General features: G+C 46.8%; 1 protein-coding gene across 1 annotated transcript; it reads left to right on the top strand.

The window, feature by feature from the left end:
* Positions 1-666: 666 nt before the first annotated feature.
* On the top strand, positions 667-15,137 carry HDAC3 (histone deacetylase 3). The gene is made up of 15 exons (XM_008067430.2): positions 667-794; positions 900-982; positions 2,236-2,378; positions 6,371-6,452; positions 6,582-6,638; positions 6,760-6,815; positions 7,510-7,643; positions 8,164-8,244; positions 8,625-8,698; positions 8,829-8,893; positions 9,870-9,959; positions 10,083-10,141; positions 10,402-10,481; positions 10,791-10,948; positions 14,500-15,137. Exons 1-15 carry the CDS (start codon positions 740-742, stop codon positions 14,567-14,569), a joined length of 1,287 nt encoding a protein of 428 aa, XP_008065621.1. The 5' UTR covers positions 667-739; the 3' UTR covers positions 14,570-15,137.
* Positions 15,138-16,301: the final 1,164 nt, after the last annotated feature.

Below are 16,301 nucleotides of genomic sequence, written 5' to 3'. Positions count from 1 at the left end.
GCCCTGGGTAAGGGAGAAGAGGGGCGCCTCCAAAGCCGCCCTGGCTTCCCAGCTGCTTCGCCAGTCGCCGGCCCAGGACCAAGGGGCGGAGCGCAGGCGTGCGGGGCGGGGAGCGTGAGCCCTGCGCGTGTGTGAGCGCGAGTGGGGTGGGCGCGTGACTGCGCCGGGCCCCGGCGGGAGTATGCGGCGCTGTGCCTGAGTCCGGGTAGGGGGGGACATGCTGCCCGGCGGGAGTATCTATACTGATCTAGCCGGCACGCCTGGCACAGCTCCTGTCCTCAGATGCCCCGGCCGAGTGGATAGTCAAGAATCTTCCCGGTGGGCTGGAGGAAGCTGGCTTTCTGCACCTGCGAGGGGCGGAACGGCCGGATCTCCGGAGCTTTCTCGGGAGGTGACCACGGCCTGCGCCCCGTTGGGGGCAAGCGGCTGGATGGGATGGCTCGGCTTCCCGAGGACTGGGCCCCCGCTCGGAAAGAAATGGCCCTTGCATCCTAGGGCCGAAGCTATGGTTTCCCCACCCAAGTCCGGACGCAGAAGCCCAGATCCCACGAGGGCGAGGAAAGGCGAGGGGCGGAGCTCCCGAGGGGGCAAGTCCTAGGCGTGGTCTCGGGAGGCGGGCCCGGGCTCTCGGTTGCGAAGAGGCAGGCTACGTGCTCGCGCAGCACGCACGCTGGGGGCGGAGCTGGCGGCCGGCGGGCGGGCGGGCGGCGGAGGCGCGGGGCCTGGTCCCGCCGGCACCATGGCCAAGACCGTGGCCTATTTCTACGACCCCGACGTGGGCAACTTCCACTACGGTGAGGAAGCGACGTTGTGCACGCGGGTTGGGAAGCGGAGGTTTTAAGGCAGAGGCTGCAACTCCAGGGATCGAAACTGACGCGAACTCTTCTTCCTACACCCAGGGGCTGGGCACCCTATGAAGCCCCATCGCCTGGCATTGACCCACAGCCTGGTCCTGCATTACGGTCTTTATAAGAAGATGATCGTGAGTCTTGCCGCCTCTGCCGGGAATTGGGGGTGGGGTGAACCTTAGGGATAGGTGAGCTGGACTGAATGCACCAAGTGCCACCCTCCCCTAGAGTAGGGGGAACTGGATAGAAGACCCCTAGGGGCACCTCTATGTGCAAAGTGTTGAGGAGGTGTCTTCTGGCTTAATGAAAGTCGTTTTTTTAGTTAGGTCGGCTCCCCTCTGACCTTGGTTTGAAGACCGGAGGTGTGTGCCTCCTCTGTGTTTTAGGGTGTGGACAGTGCCTTGGCCTCAGGGATGGGGGTGGGGACTTGATCGCTGTACGTGAGTTTGAAGTTTACCCTTGGTTTCCACCCCTTCTCCTCTGTCACTTTTTTCTACCTCCAAGAAGTTAGAGCTCCAGGGGTGACTGTACCTCTTTGTGTCAATGTGTATGTGTGTATAGAAGAGAGCAGATGTCCTAGGTAGACCCTCTTTAACCTAGAATGCTTCTACATGGTTTTGTTTAATCGCTAGTCAGTCTTCCATCTTCCAGACATACACATGCTGTCTGTCCCCAGCTTGGAATTTATAGTTGTGATATGGGATAACAGTTAAGCCCAGGCCTTAGGCATCCCGAGAGGAATTCGTCAACAATATGAATGAGTGTTCATTGCTTGTGCCAAAGCACAGACAAGTGAATTAGTCATAGAAAAGACTGAGGTGATTTTAGTGAAGTAATCTATGAATCCCTTGAGATCATTTGCCTGTGTGTACCTGTCTGCATTTTCTGGGAGAAGAAAGGCTCTTTCTTGTCCAGTTTTCAAAGAGGTATGTTACCTTCCCCCTCACACCTGCCAAAGATAACAAATCTTTGGTTTAGCACCTTAGATTATAATTAGCAGGTCATATATTCCATATTTTTGACTCTAGAATGAAGAACCTAGAAGAAAGAGGGCAGGATCAGAGCCCAGGGGAGGAGATGAGAGTGGAGAGAACAGGGAATAAGAGATCCAGGGAACAGGGCAGATGGATCAGGGCTCAAGGTTGAGAAGGTAGGAGAGGCTGGACTGGAGGTGGTCATCAGAAAACCTTGATCATAATAACCTACCTGGCTAATTGGGGTCTCGCTTCTTCATGGACATTTTGTCTCATAGAATAACAAGGGTTGAGGGTTGGGGGAATTGCTGTGTGGTTTTGGACAGTATCCAGGAATGGGTTCTGTGTGGGTGGTCTTGGCCCCATGACTGGGACTGACCCAGCCTGGGTTCATCTTGTGTCTCCATCCCGAGGTGTTCAAGCCATACCAGGCCTCCCAGCATGACATGTGCCGCTTCCACTCTGAGGACTACATTGACTTCCTGCAGAGAGTCAGCCCCACCAATATGCAAGGCTTCACCAAGAGCCTTAATGCCTTCAACGTGGGCGATGACTGGTGAGGGAGGACTGGGACTTTTGATACCTAGCAGTTTGATGCCAGCCCTTCAGTGAGGTCTTGTGGCAGCAGTGGGAAGATACGAAGGGGGGGGCCTACTTGTCAATTAGTTATAATTCACTCATTTGTTTATTCAATAAATATTTATTGGTTATTTGCTCTAGGCCAGGCCCTGTGCTAAATGCTGGAGATACAATGATGAACAGCAACAAAATTTTAATATTGTCCTTGTGCTAAGTCTAATGATGGAGAGGTGCATAACAGATTATGAGAGTGTATACTTGGGAGAATTGTCTATGTTGGGGGTAGCTGACCAATGGGGGCTTCCTAGAGGAAATAATGAAGATTGAGCTGAGATCTAAAAAAGGAGTAGGACGCAATTAGGTGAAAGGTGGTTGGAAGGTAATAGGACTATGGTGGGCAGGAGGGACAACATGTGCTAAGGGTCTGTGATAGGGTTGAGTATGACTCGTCTGAAGAACAGAAAAAAGTCTGAGTGCAAAATATGAAGAGGAAGGTGTTCTGTCCTGAGGCTAACAAGATAGATAGGGCCTTTTAAAAGTAAACAGCCCTAGTAAAAATTAGAGTTTATACCCCTAGAATAGGGGGAAGTCATCAAAGTGGTCTAAAAAGCAAGAGAGTGATTTGACCTACTCATGCTTACCTTGAGCTTATGTCATCCATAGAAGATTCAGGGTCAGACCCTATGGGGTGGGGTGTGGAAAACAAAGGTGAGCCATGAGAGCCATGATCCTTGCTTATACTCTAGTATACATCCATGAAAAAATAGTAACCACAACAGCTAACATTTAGCCACTTCTATTTATTTTTATTTGTGTACTTACTAGGGAAAACCAAACATTTCTGAAAGTAGAGTAGTGAACCCCCATGTCCATCACCTGCTTTAACACAGGAAGAAGTGACCTGCCTTGCTTCATCTGTACCCCTTCATGTTAGATTATTTTAAAGGAAATCCTTTTTATCTATAAATATGTTGTTAGATATCTCTAAATGATACTCTCTTAAAATACTGTAGCATTATCAAACCTAAGAAGTTAACAGTAATTCCTTAATATCAAACATACAATCAGTATTCAAATATTCCCAGTTGTCTCATAACTTTCTTTGCAGTTAGTTTATTTAAATCAGGATCTAAACAAGTGCTACACATTACATTTGGCTGATATATCTCTCTTAAGACTTTTAATCTATAGCTTCCCTTCTTTTGAATTTGTTTCTTTTTTTGAGTTGTAGTCCACTCTGTCACCCAGGCTGGAGTGCAATGGCACACTTATGGCCACTGCAACCTTGACCTACTGGGCTCAGGTGATCCTTCCACCTCAGCCTTCCAAGTAGCTGGAACTACAGACATGCACCACCATGCCCTGTTAATTTTTTTATTTATTGTGGAGATGAGGTCTTGCCATGTTGCTCAGGCTGGTCTCAAACCCCTGAGCTCAGGCAATGCTCTCGCCTTGGCCTCCCAAAGTGCTGGAATTATAGGTGTGAGCCACTGCGCCTGGCTGAATTTATTTCTTTAAAGAAACAGGTTATTGGCTGGGCACAATAGCTCACTCGTGTAGTCCCAGTACTTTGGGAGAGGATTGCTTGAGCCCAGGAGTTCTAGGCAACATGGCGAGACCTTGTCTCTATAGAAAAAAAAAAAGATAGCTGGGTGTGGTGGTGTGCACCTATAGTCCCAGCTACTGGAAAGGCTGAAATGGGAGGATTGCCTGAACCCAGGAGGTTGAGGTTGCAGGGAGCCATGATGGTGCTACTGTGCTCCAGCCTGGGAGATAGCAAGAAAAAAGAAATCAGGTTGTTGTGCCTATAGTTTCCCACTATAGCTTCCATTTATTGAATACTTCGCTAGATATTATGCTGAAGGTTGCAGGTACATTTATTTAATTCTCATTCTAACCCTGAGATATAATAAATCCTTTCCTGATGTTATGCATAAGTAAACTGAGATTTGGGGAGATTTAAGTAACTTAGCCTGGGTCACATAACTGGTCAGTGGAGTTGGCAGGATTCAGAGCCAGAGCCCAAGTTTTTAAACCACTTCACTAATCTGTTTCCCTGAAAGATCCTAATAACAGGAACAACCAGGACTAGAGGATAGAGGCCAACTCACTAGGTTGGCATCAGGCATCTTCTCAACCTTATCTCTACACCTCTGCTGCATGGGATGCCTTCCTGGAATGCCCTTCGTTCTCCATTCAGCCTCTTCAAGACCTTCTCAGTCTTCACACCACCTCCATAAAACCTTTCTTGACTACACCAGCCCATAAGAGCTTTGTCCTGCATATGCTGCACTGCTTATTTGGTGTTCAGTTACATGCTGTCTTGGGAGGTTTCTTGTTTTTTTGTTGTTGTTCCTGCTGCTATTTCTGAGTTTACTTCCTAGGTCTGGGAATGCAAAGTCAGCCCTTAGGCTATACTGGGGCCCTGAGATGCTCTTTGTACAGTAATGGGGGTACTACTACCTCTGGGCCATTTGTCTGCTACAGTTGTCCTCCTGCACTTAAGCTACAGTTGTACTTATCTGTTTTTCAAATGAGAACCAGGAATTTCCCTTACTTTAAATTAATTTCTGGTTGTTTTCAAAGTAAGCTAATATAAATAGCCAAGTTGTACTACAAACCTTCAAATTAAAAAAAAAAAAAAGCACACCAGATTTGGTCTCACGCCTGTAATCCCAGCACTTTGGCAGGCAGAGGTGAGAGGATTGCCTGAGTCCATGGGTTCGAGGCCAGCCTGGGAAACTTGGTGAGACCTCATCTCTACAGTAAATCAAAAAATTAGCCAGACGTGGTGGTGTGCATCTGTGGTTCCACCTACTTGGAAGACTGAGGCAGAAGGATCACCTGAGCCCAGCAGATTGAGGCTGCGGTGGCCGTGAGTGTGCCACTGCACTCCAGCCCGGGCAACAGAGTGAGACTCTGACTCAAAAAAAAAAAAAAGTAAAAGAAAAAGAATAAAGATGGTAAAAATTATGGCTGACACTTATTGAAGGCTTATCAGGTGCCACACACTGTGTTGCGGACTTTCAGTGAGTTAGCTCTTATAACTGCTTCATGTATATAGGTATATAATTTTTTCTTCAAAATGTGTGATTATAAAGAATATTATTGAACATTATATTAAAATATGGTACACATAGAAGACTTTTTTTTTTTTTTTGAGTCAGAGTCTCACTCTTTCACTTAGGCTGGAGTGCAATGGCATGCTTATGGCCACCACAGCCTTGACCACCGCAGCCTTGACCGGCTGGGCTCAGGTGATCCTTCTGCCTTAGTCTTCCAAGTAGCTGGAACTACAGGCATGTGCTACCATGTTCAACTAATATTTTGATTTATTGTAGAGACGAGGTCTTGCCAAGTTGCCCAGGCTGATCTCGAACCCTGGGATCAGGCAGTCCTCTCACCTTGGCCCCTCAAAGTGCTGGGGTTACAGGCATGAGCCACCGCGCCTGGCTCTTTTTTTTTTTTTTTTTAAATTTTAGAGATGTCGAGTACAAGTCAGGATTAGGTACATAAGTGGTCTATGTACTGGTTAAGTTTGGGCCTCCCACTGGTCCTTACTTCGTCTGGTTTAGGATCAGGCCCCCTTAGTGATGGGCTCCCACGCCCCACAAGCTGTGTCCCACTTCTGCCAATCCCTGAAGACTCTTTTAAGAAAAACAGAGCTCATCTTTTCTTTCACATTACTTCCTTTTTTGCAGATACCTCAGTACCTGGAGGCTACTTGCTTTTCTCTCCAGCTAGGGTACAAATTTCCTGACAGAGTTAAATGCTTCTGTACTTCCCATCCAGTGTCTTGCACAGGACTTGGTACATGGTTTGGTCCAAAATATTTGTTGAATAAATATGCAGATAACTCAGGTGTATAGAAGGGGGAGAGATGGTTATTGAAAAATAGAAACTGGAGGAGTTTGGGTCGGGGGATGGGGAAGTGTAGGAAGGGTTCCAACTTGCGCCTCTTCCCTACAGCCCAGTATTTCCCGGGCTTTTTGAGTTCTGCTCCCGTTACACAGGCGCATCTCTACAAGGAGCAACCCAGCTGAACAACAAGGTAACATAGTCCCAAGTCCTGTTCTCCCTTTCCTGTGGGTCCCTGGACTTGGCTTTAACCTGACCCTGGGTTTCTAGCTTCAGGGGTGGGAAGTAGGAGTACTGTGAGTTGGGTATGTTTGTCTTTCAGATCTGTGATATTGCCATTAACTGGGCTGGTGGTCTGCACCATGCCAAGAAGTTTGAGGTGAGTGAGGAAGTGATGGGGGAGACAGTGGCCACCCTAGGATAGGTGGTCAGGGTGACAGTAACAGGCAGCTAGGTAGAGGAATTGCTTCTCTCTTTATAAGACTACTGTCTTGCCATAGGCCTCTGGCTTCTGCTATGTCAACGACATTGTGATCGGCATCCTGGAGCTGCTCAAGTAAGTAGCCTGAGAGGTGATGGGGCCACTTATGAGACTCTTGGCTGAGGAGATCCTCAGACTCAGCCTTGGCCTTGACCCTTACCTCCCTCCTCCACTAACTTATTCCAAGTTCTTTTTCTTTTTTTTTTTTCACTTGGAGTTTCACTCTGTCACCCAGGCTAGGGTGCAGAAGCATGTTCATGGCCACTGCAGCCTCAACCCCCTGGGATTAGGTGGTCTTTCTGCTTCAGCCTTCCAAGTAGCTGGAGCTACAGGCATGTACCATCACGCCCTGCTAATTATTTGATTTATTGTAGAGATGAGGTCTCACCAAGTTGCCCAGGCGGGTCTCAAACCCCTGGGCTCAGGCAATCCTCTTTGCCTCTGCCTCTCAAAGTGCTGGAATTACAGACGTTAACTACTGCGTCTGGCCTTTCCCAAGTTCTTGATGTTTCACTCAGGCTGCCTTTCCTATGCTCTGCTGTAGAGTCCCAGCTTCCTGTTCACATTTCAGTGTTCTCTGCACATCTCTTTCCTGTCCCTGTCTCTAGGCTCTATGCTGGAGCCCCTGGTTGCCCTTAAGGAACTGGTGGTATCAGGTTTCAGGTGACTTGGGCAGAAGCAGACTCTTCATAATTCTAGAGCCAGTTTTTGGAAGGAGTTGGGGGGGGGTTGACCTCTGCCTCAGACCCTGGTTTTGTCCTCACCTCAGGTACCACCCTCGGGTGCTCTACATTGATATTGACATTCACCATGGTGATGGGGTTCAGGAAGCCTTCTACCTCACTGACCGAGTCATGACAGTGTCCTTCCACAAATACGGAAATTACTTTTTCCCAGGCACAGGTATGGAATAAGGATTACATTTCCCTTTACACTCCTTAGCTCTTTGCCATGATGGCCTCCTCCTTAGCCTTCCACACTCAGCTCAGACGTCCTCTTCTCAGGCCTTTCCCGACCACTCCAGTTACTGTCATCACCTCCTTCCCCATTACTCTATCACCTCCCCATTTTTTTCCTCTCAGAGCACTCGCTGCTATTTGTATTTATTATGGTTTTTTGTTTGTTTCCCGTCTCCCTCCTCATCATGCCCACCCCTGAGGCTATAAGCTTGGTGGGATTTCCTTAATTTCATAGTTCTGTTCACTGCTGCATCCCCAGTACCTAATAAACAGCTTGGCTCAGAGTAAGTCCTCCAAAAATACTTGTTGAATGAATACAAGTTGCTAGAGATTTAGTGGCTCTAGGGAGCCTATGGTGAAGGTATGTAGATGGAGTGAGAAGCTCTCTGAGTATGGGTTGGGGTTGAAGCAGTTGGGTTTTGGGTGCTTGCCATGCATAGCTGTCACCACCCACTTCCTTGTAGGTGACATGTATGAAGTTGGGGCAGAAAGTGGTCGCTATTACTGTCTCAATGTGCCCCTGCGAGATGGCATTGATGACCAGAGTAAGTACTGAGGTCTTTTCCCTTCTCCCTATGTCCCTTTTTTCTCTCCTTGAATTAACCTCTTCTGCCTGGTGTTGTCTGCTGTTGGGCCAGGTGTCCTTAAGGATGAATGACCTTCAGAGTGACCATGAACCCCTGGAATTTTTATGCAACATATTGTGTATATATGTAGTTTTCTGTGAAAAGGATTATTGGCTTTCATCAGTCACTCATAGCAGTCTAGGACTCCCTCCAGAAGTTTAGAACCAGTGGTTTGGTTCTTTGGGTTGCCCCTTTCCTGGGCTACATACTCTCTCAACCCCCTTTTTCCTTTTGTTCTCCCCATCACCTGTCTCCCCATCCTCTTGGGGGCCAGGTGCCCATCTTTGGCCCTCTCCCAGGTTACAAGCACCTTTTCCAGCCAGTCATCAACCAGGTGGTGGACTTCTACCAACCAACGTGCATTGTGCTTCAGGTAATATGGTCAGTGCCTCCTCAGGTGTGCTGCCTGGACTTGGGGAGGGAGCAAGGGAAGAGGAGGTTCCCTAGGTTGGTGGTCACCTGTAATGTTTCAATGCAGCTGCATAGGGTTTTGCTTTTTGCAGTGTGGAGCGGACTCTCTGGGCTGTGATCGACTGGGCTGCTTCAACCTCAGCATCCGAGGACATGGGTGAGACTTGCTCTCCTTCCTCCCCGCTGGGTTTTCAAGTGGCCTTGGGCCTCAGTACATAGAGTGGAGGTGGTTGGAGAATGAGCCTCACCTCTTCTTGGGAATCAAAAATAGCTACAAATTGTACTGAAACTAGAAATGTCATCTTGAACAGGGTTCCCTAGATGGTCATTCATTCACAATAGGTTTTTACTAAGCACCTATTATGTTCTAGGCATTGTACAAGGTGATGGGAATGTAATGGGGAAACATGGAAATGAGAAGACCAATTAGGAAGCCACTGGTGTTGCCTAGACAGGATATGTGGTACCCAGACTAAGATTGGCAGTGGAGAGAAGTAGATGGTTTGAGTTATCTTTTGAAGGTTAGAACTGACAGAACTTGCTGAAGGTTAGAACTGACAGAACTTGCTGGTGCATTGATAAGAATGGTTGATTAATAGGCAGGGTGCCAAAGAGGGCACTGAGCAGGACAGGTGGGAGTGCACTTTAATATTTTTATTGAGAACAATATACTTGTAATAAATAAATACACAGATCTTAAGGGTATAACTTAATGAATTTCACTACCGACATTTAGATACAGAACATTTGTAGTTCCCTATGTCTCTTTCCAAGCAATACCTAAGGGTGTATTCTGTGGCTTTTTTTTTTTGGGGAGTTGGAGTTGGAGTCTCACTCTGTTGCCCAGGTTGGAGTGCAGTGGCACACTCGCGGCCACCGCAGCTTTGACCTGCTGGGCTTAGGTGATCCTTCTGCCTCAGCCTTCCAAGTAGCTGGAACTACAGATGTGCACTACCACGCCCGGCTTATTTTTTTGATTTATTGTAGAGATGAGGTCTCACCAAGTTACCCAGCTGGTCTCAAACCCCTGGGCTCAGACAGTCCTCTCGCCTCAGCCTCCCAAAGTGCTGGGATTATAGGTACTGTGACTTTTGATGACTTCCTTCACTCATTCCTCTGGTTCCTTTTAACAGGGAGTGCGTTGAATATGTCAAGAGCTTCAATATCCCTTTACTGGTGCTGGGTGGTGGTGGCTATACTGTCCGAAATGTGGCCCGCTGCTGGTGAGTACCCTCGCGATTTCCTTCCCATGTGAGCTAGGGTCTGAGAGGATGACCCTGAGATATGGCCAGGTGGGCTCTGCAACCCACTTGGTCAGCCTATTCCCCTCTGCTGGTTGGTTACAGGACATACGAGACATCGCTACTGGTAGAAGAGGCCATTAGTGAGGAGCTTCCTTATAGTGGTAAGGACCACCCCACAACACCCCACAACAGGAAGGACATTCCACCAGACTCCAGAATGACCTGGTTTAAAGGCAGATGAGATAATTTATATTCTCAGAGCTCTGCAGACTAAACCCCTGGGCTCTAAGCAGGGAAAAGATTGGGCAACTATTATGTAGGGGATTGTCTGGATGGGAAGGAAAGAGATTGGGAAGAATTGGGACTTGCCTGTCTTGGTCTGAGCCATACTTTCTCTTCCTGATCTCCTCTCCTCCCCAAGAATACTTCGAGTACTTTGCCCCAGATTTCACGCTCCATCCAGATGTCAGCACCCGCATCGAGAATCAGAACTCACGCCAGGTCAGCAGCTCAGAGAAGCTGAGCATAAGGGTGGGGGAGCCCAGAAGAGGTACAGGATGTGGGAAGTAGGAGAAACCAAAGAGAAGAAAGTTCTAGCCCACCACTTCACCGTTGTTAGCTGGGAGATAGCCCAGGTTAAAGCAGAAGGAGTTGGGGTTGGAGGGAGAGACAGTTATCAGTTGGAAATCTGAACTAGCAAAACAACTGAGATTAAAACCAGGATGGTAGGGGTGGAAGGCAGCTAGGAGAGTGGATGCTCTGGGAGTCCTGCTGGGAGCTGCTTACTCTTTATTCCTCATTTCCAACCAGTACCTGGACCAGATCCGCCAGACAATCTTTGAAAACCTGAAGATGCTGAACCATGCACCTAGTGTGCAGATTCACGATGTACCTGCAGACCTCCTGACCTATGACAGGACTGATGAGGCTGATGCAGAGGAGAGGGGTCCTGAGGAAAACTACAGCAGGTCTGGGGATAGGGACTTGAGAGCAAGATGTTCCCATAGGCTTGTTAGAGAGGATGAAAAGGGGAAAAGTAAATTGGAAGGCATCAGACTGATCGTCCCTGACTTACATCTTTTAGTCTGCTGTAATTCTCTTTTTTTTCCTGTGTTTATTGCTATCTTAAAAATTTTATTTGAGATTCATGTTCGCTACATGGACATATTGTATAGTGGGAGGATTGGTTCTCAGGTAGCCCATTCCCCAGATAGTAAACATTGTGCCCTGTAGGTAGTTTCTGAATCTAACTTCCCTCATCTCTCCCCTCTTATTGGTGTCCCCAGTGCCTATCTATTATTTTCATATTTGTGACCGTTTAGCTCCCAGATACGAGTGAGAATATGAGGTGTTTGGTTTTCTGTTTCTTTCTTTTTTCTTTTTTTTCTTTTTGAGTTGAAGTCTCACTCTGTCGGCAAGCTGGAGTGAAGTGGCATGCTCATGGCCACTGCAGCCTCCACCTGCTGGGCTCAGGCGATCCTTCTGCCTCAGGCTTTCAAGTAGCTGGAACTACAGGCACATGCCATCCCAACTGCCTAATTTTTTGATTTATTGTAGAGATGAGGTCTCACCAAGTTACAGGCTAGTCTGGAACTCCTGGGCTCAGGCAGTCCTCTCGCCTCAGCCTCCCAATGTGCTAGGATTACAGGCTTGAGCCACTGTGCCCAGCCTTTTTTTTTTTTTTTTTAAGAGAATTTTGCTATGCCACCCAGGCTGAAGTACAGTGGTGTGATCATAGCTTACTGGAACCTCAAACTCCTGGGCTCAAGCACTCTTCCCACCTCATCCTCCTGAGTAGCTGGGATTACAGATGTGTGCCGCCACACCTGGCTAATTTTTTTGTAGAGATAGGCTTTTCTACATTGCCCAGACTGGTCATACACATCTTTCCATGCTTATTTGAGGGGGTTAGATTTCTGAGATTGTTGCTGCTAGATCAAAGACTGTCCACACTAAATTTTTTTATATATGATACCAAATTGCTTTCCAGAAAGTCTGTAGCAGTTTGCATTCTTGCCAGCATTTTACTCAGTCCTTCTATCTCTTGAGCTGGACAGATTACTACTGTGTACTACTCTCTAAGGCCCTTTGATTTCTTTGCTCTGTTAATTTTTTTTGGTGAGATAATTGTATTGTGGTTACGTTTTGTTGTTGTTGTTGTCTTTTGTTTTTTGAGTAGTTGGAACTACAGGCACATTCTACCATGCCTGGCTGGTTTTTTGATTTATTGTAGAGACAAGGTCTCACCAAGTTGCCCAGGCTGGTCTCGAATCCCTGGGCTTAGGCAATCTTATCACCTCAGCCTCCCAAAGTGCTGGGATTATAGTCTTGTGCCACTGTGCCTAGCCATGTGGTTATATATTTTTTTAAAAGTCGTTATCTAGATACATACTAAAATATTTATAGATGGAATAAATTAGGGGGAAAAAAGCCTAGGATAGAATTTTTTTTGGTAAGTTTTCAAATAAAGTTTATTAGAGAAGGAAGAAAAGAAATGGTGACATGCCAGAGCTGGCATGGTCGAAATAAACCACCAGATTTCTTTTTAAAGCCCAAAACTTTTCTGAAAAGTTGAGAGAAAAGATAACAGAACCCAGAAGTGCAGAACAGATGCACTTAATGGAGAACAGACTTCCTTATGTGACTGAGGGATAACCACAGCTGGACACTTGTGGAACACACAGTCCTGATCCCATGCAGTGTTAGAGGTTTGAGCTGACTCTGCTGTGGAGTCTGATGGGCTTCTCATTCCCTTTCATAATCTACTTCTCTTTCTTAGAATCCAGGTCTCCATATGCCTCCTGTGGATCTTGGCTTTACTGCTCTAACCCTTGAGACCTCTGCAGTTCCCCTCTTCCATGGATACCCTTTACCCCTTTCCCCGATGAGGGTGAGGGAGTATCTGAACATCTGACTCGGGCTTCCTTTTGTCCCATTATCTTCATTTCAACTTCTCCAGGTCTCTGAGGCTTGACTTCCAGAAACTGTTTTTCATCGTCTGGTTTGGTTTGGTAAAACCTTTGTTTAAGTTTTTCCTTTTGTTGAATTTTAGCTTTTTCACCAGTAGTTCCAGGCTGTATCTGGGCCTAGTCTCAGCAGTGTACCACTCCCTTTCAACAGCCAGCAGGAGCCTCAGGCCTCTTCCTGTTCCTAAGCCCTACCTCACTGTCAGACCACCCACTGAGTTTCTGTTCTGCTTTGATGACTATAGCTCCAGCTTGCATATGACTTGCAGAGTACCACTTTTTATGGGTTTGCTAAACACCAGACTCAATACTGAGTGCTTTATATTGCAGCATAAATATCATCATTCTGTTGCCATGAGACAACTCTGATGGCTCTTATCATCAAATTGCCAGGGGAGGAATCTAAGGCTCAGGTAGGCTAAGTAACTTTCTTAAAGTCACACAGCTGGTTAAATATCAGGGCTGAGTTTCAAACCTGAGTGTCTGACTTCACACCTTTAACCCTTGTGTGCTTGGAGGTAACTGAGACCTTGCTTCTCAAGCAGAGAGGGCTTTTCCTGGATCATTTTCTTAGCTTCTCTTTGATTTTCTTAACGCTCTGTCCCAGATCATGCCTTTTGCAAAAAAAAAAAAAAAAAAGGAAGCCTATGTTTAGTACTTATTGGAACCTATCTTGCTTTTACATCCCATCATGTCACTCCTCTGTTCCAAGCTTTCCTTTACCTTGCACTTAGAAGAAAATCACCAGGTGTGGTGACTCACACCTATAATCCCAGCACTTTGGGAAGCTGAGCCCACGGATTTGAGACCAGCCTGGGCAACTTGGCGAGACCTCATCTCTACAATAAATCAAAAAATTAGCCGGGCATGGTGGCATGTGCCTGTAGTTCCAGCTACTTGGAAGACTGAGGCAGAAGGATCACCTGAGCCCAGTTAGGTCAATGCTGTGGTGGCCATGAGCATGCCACTGCACTCCAGCCTGGGCAACAGAGTGAGACTCCTACTCAAAAAGAAAAAGGTCCTGCCCTTAACTGTGTCCCTGATCTCATCTCTAGCTACTCTCCCCCTTGCACACTATTCCCAGCCATCCAAGCTGCCTTGTTCTCTTTCCAGCCAAGCTCCTTCTCAGACTTTTGACCTTATGTTCTTAGGACAACCTTTCCTAATAATCCTGTCTGAAATTTCACCCTTTTCCTTCCATCACCCTCAGTCATGTCGCTTCATTTTATTCTTAGTACTCTCTACCATCTCAAATTATCATCTCTATTTCTTTACTTTGTTAGTTATAGTCTCTTTTATTAGGTAAGCTTTTTGAGGATAGACAGAAACCTCATCTGGCTTATTATTTTCTACTTATTGCTAATGCTTGTGACAGTGCCTGCACAGAGTAGTTCCTCAATAAATGTTTATTGAATACATGAGCGAATGAAGGAATAGCACTGAGAGGAGTGATTCCCTGACAGGGGGCCTGAAAAACGGCTCTGGAAAAGGGTACTGGGAGAAGATTGAAATTTGGAGAGTGAGATCCTCACTTTTCTCCCCTTGTCTTGCAGGCCAGAGGCACCCAATGAGTTCTATGATGGAGACCATGACAACGACAAGGAAAGTGATGTGGAGATTTAAGAGCACCTTGGGATGCTGTCCCAAGGACTTCCTTTCACCTCTTGGTTGGGCTGGAGGGAAAAGATGTGGCTCCCTTAGTCCTGGACTGGCCACCCTAGGGCTTTTACTGACTCTGAAGAGTTTGGAGACCACATCTGGTTCTAGAACCATCTACCCCTTTTCCCCTCTCTCCCAAGCCTTGCCAGTGGTACCTATTAGGGATGAGATGCAGACAAGGAGAGCTGTCTGGGACATTATTGGAAGTGGACTGGAGGCCAGTCCCCAGCCACTCTCCTCTTATTCCTTCCCTGCTTCCTTCCAACCCAGAGACTTTTAGGAATGAAGAAGGGGTAAGCGGGACTGAGGTTGTCTCTGACTTCTCTCTCCTGGGTTCTCTTGGTGAAGGCCTTGCTTCCAGAGCACATGAAGAGAGTGAAGCATTTTGTGGGTGTCTCTGGCTTCTAAAACACCCAGATGATGTTTTTGAGTGGGGAGAGGATATGAAAATGTCCTGTTCTAACTTTTGGCTTTATGTTTATTTTACCACTGTTTTTATCCAATAAACCAAGTTGGTATTTTTTGTACTTTTTGCCCTTCTGGAAATATTGTTTCTAGCTTCCCATGTATGGAGAGGGAAATGGGGGTAGTGATAGATAATAAAAACATAGGTAGCATTCATCCAGCACTTATCTTAGGTCCTGTGTATGTATTTTTTTTTTTTTTGAGTTGAAGTCTCATTCTGTTGCCCAAGCTAGAGTGGAGTGTCACGCTCATGGTCATTGCAGCCTCAACCTGCTGGGCTCAGGTGATCCTTCTGCCTCAGCCTTCCAAGTAACTGGAATCACAGGTGTGTGCCACCACGCCTGGCTAAGTTTTTGTTTTATTGTAGATACGAGGTCTCACCAAGTTGCCCAGGTTGGTCTCGAACCCTGGGCTCAGGCATTCCTCTTGCCTCGGACTCCTAAAGTGCTGGGATTACAAGCATGACCACTGTGCCCAGCTCTGTGTATGTATTCTACATGGATTATCTTATACAGAGGATGCCAAAAAAATGTATGTACATTTTAAGAAAGAAAAAACGAGGCCATGGTGAGAGGATTGCGTGAGCCCATGGATTTGAGACCAGTCTTGGCAACCACAATAAATCAAAAAATTAGCCGGGTATGGTGGCACATGTCTATGGTTCCAGCTACTTGGAAGGCTAAGGTAGAAGGATCACCTGAGTCCAGCAGGTTGAGGCTGCGGTGGCCATCAGTGCGCTGTTGCACTCCAGCTTGGGCCACAGAGTGAGACTCTGACACACAAAAAAAAGAAAAGAAAAAACTGTATTAAAATTGTAATACTCAATATATACCGATAACAAAAGATGAATACAAGTTTTGTTTGACTTCTACAGTTACAAGAAGTGCTTAAAGTGGTTACCACCAGTATCTAGACACTTCTGATTATGGTGAACTAAAAATACAAAGCCAGACGTGGTGGCCAAGCCTGTAATTCTAGCACTTTGGAAAGCAGAGGTGAGATGATCGCCTGCATCCAGGGGTTCGAGACCAGCCTAGGCAACATAGTGAGACCTCATCTCTACAACAAGAAAAAATTAGCTGGGTGTGGTGGCGCATGCCTGCAGTTCCAGCTACTTGAAAGGCTGAGGCAAAGGATCACCTGAGCCCATTGTACTGAGGCTGCGGTGGCTGGGAGCATGCCACTGCACTCCAGTCTGGGCGACAGAGTAAGACTCCAACTCAAAAAAAAA

This window comes from Carlito syrichta, unplaced genomic scaffold, assembly GCF_000164805.1.
Source record: "Carlito syrichta isolate Samal-C Ts95f unplaced genomic scaffold, Tarsius_syrichta-2.0.1 Scaffold309624, whole genome shotgun sequence".
Taxonomy (NCBI): domain Eukaryota; kingdom Metazoa; phylum Chordata; class Mammalia; order Primates; family Tarsiidae; genus Carlito; species Carlito syrichta.
This window is presented reverse-complemented; position numbering and strand designations above follow the sequence as displayed.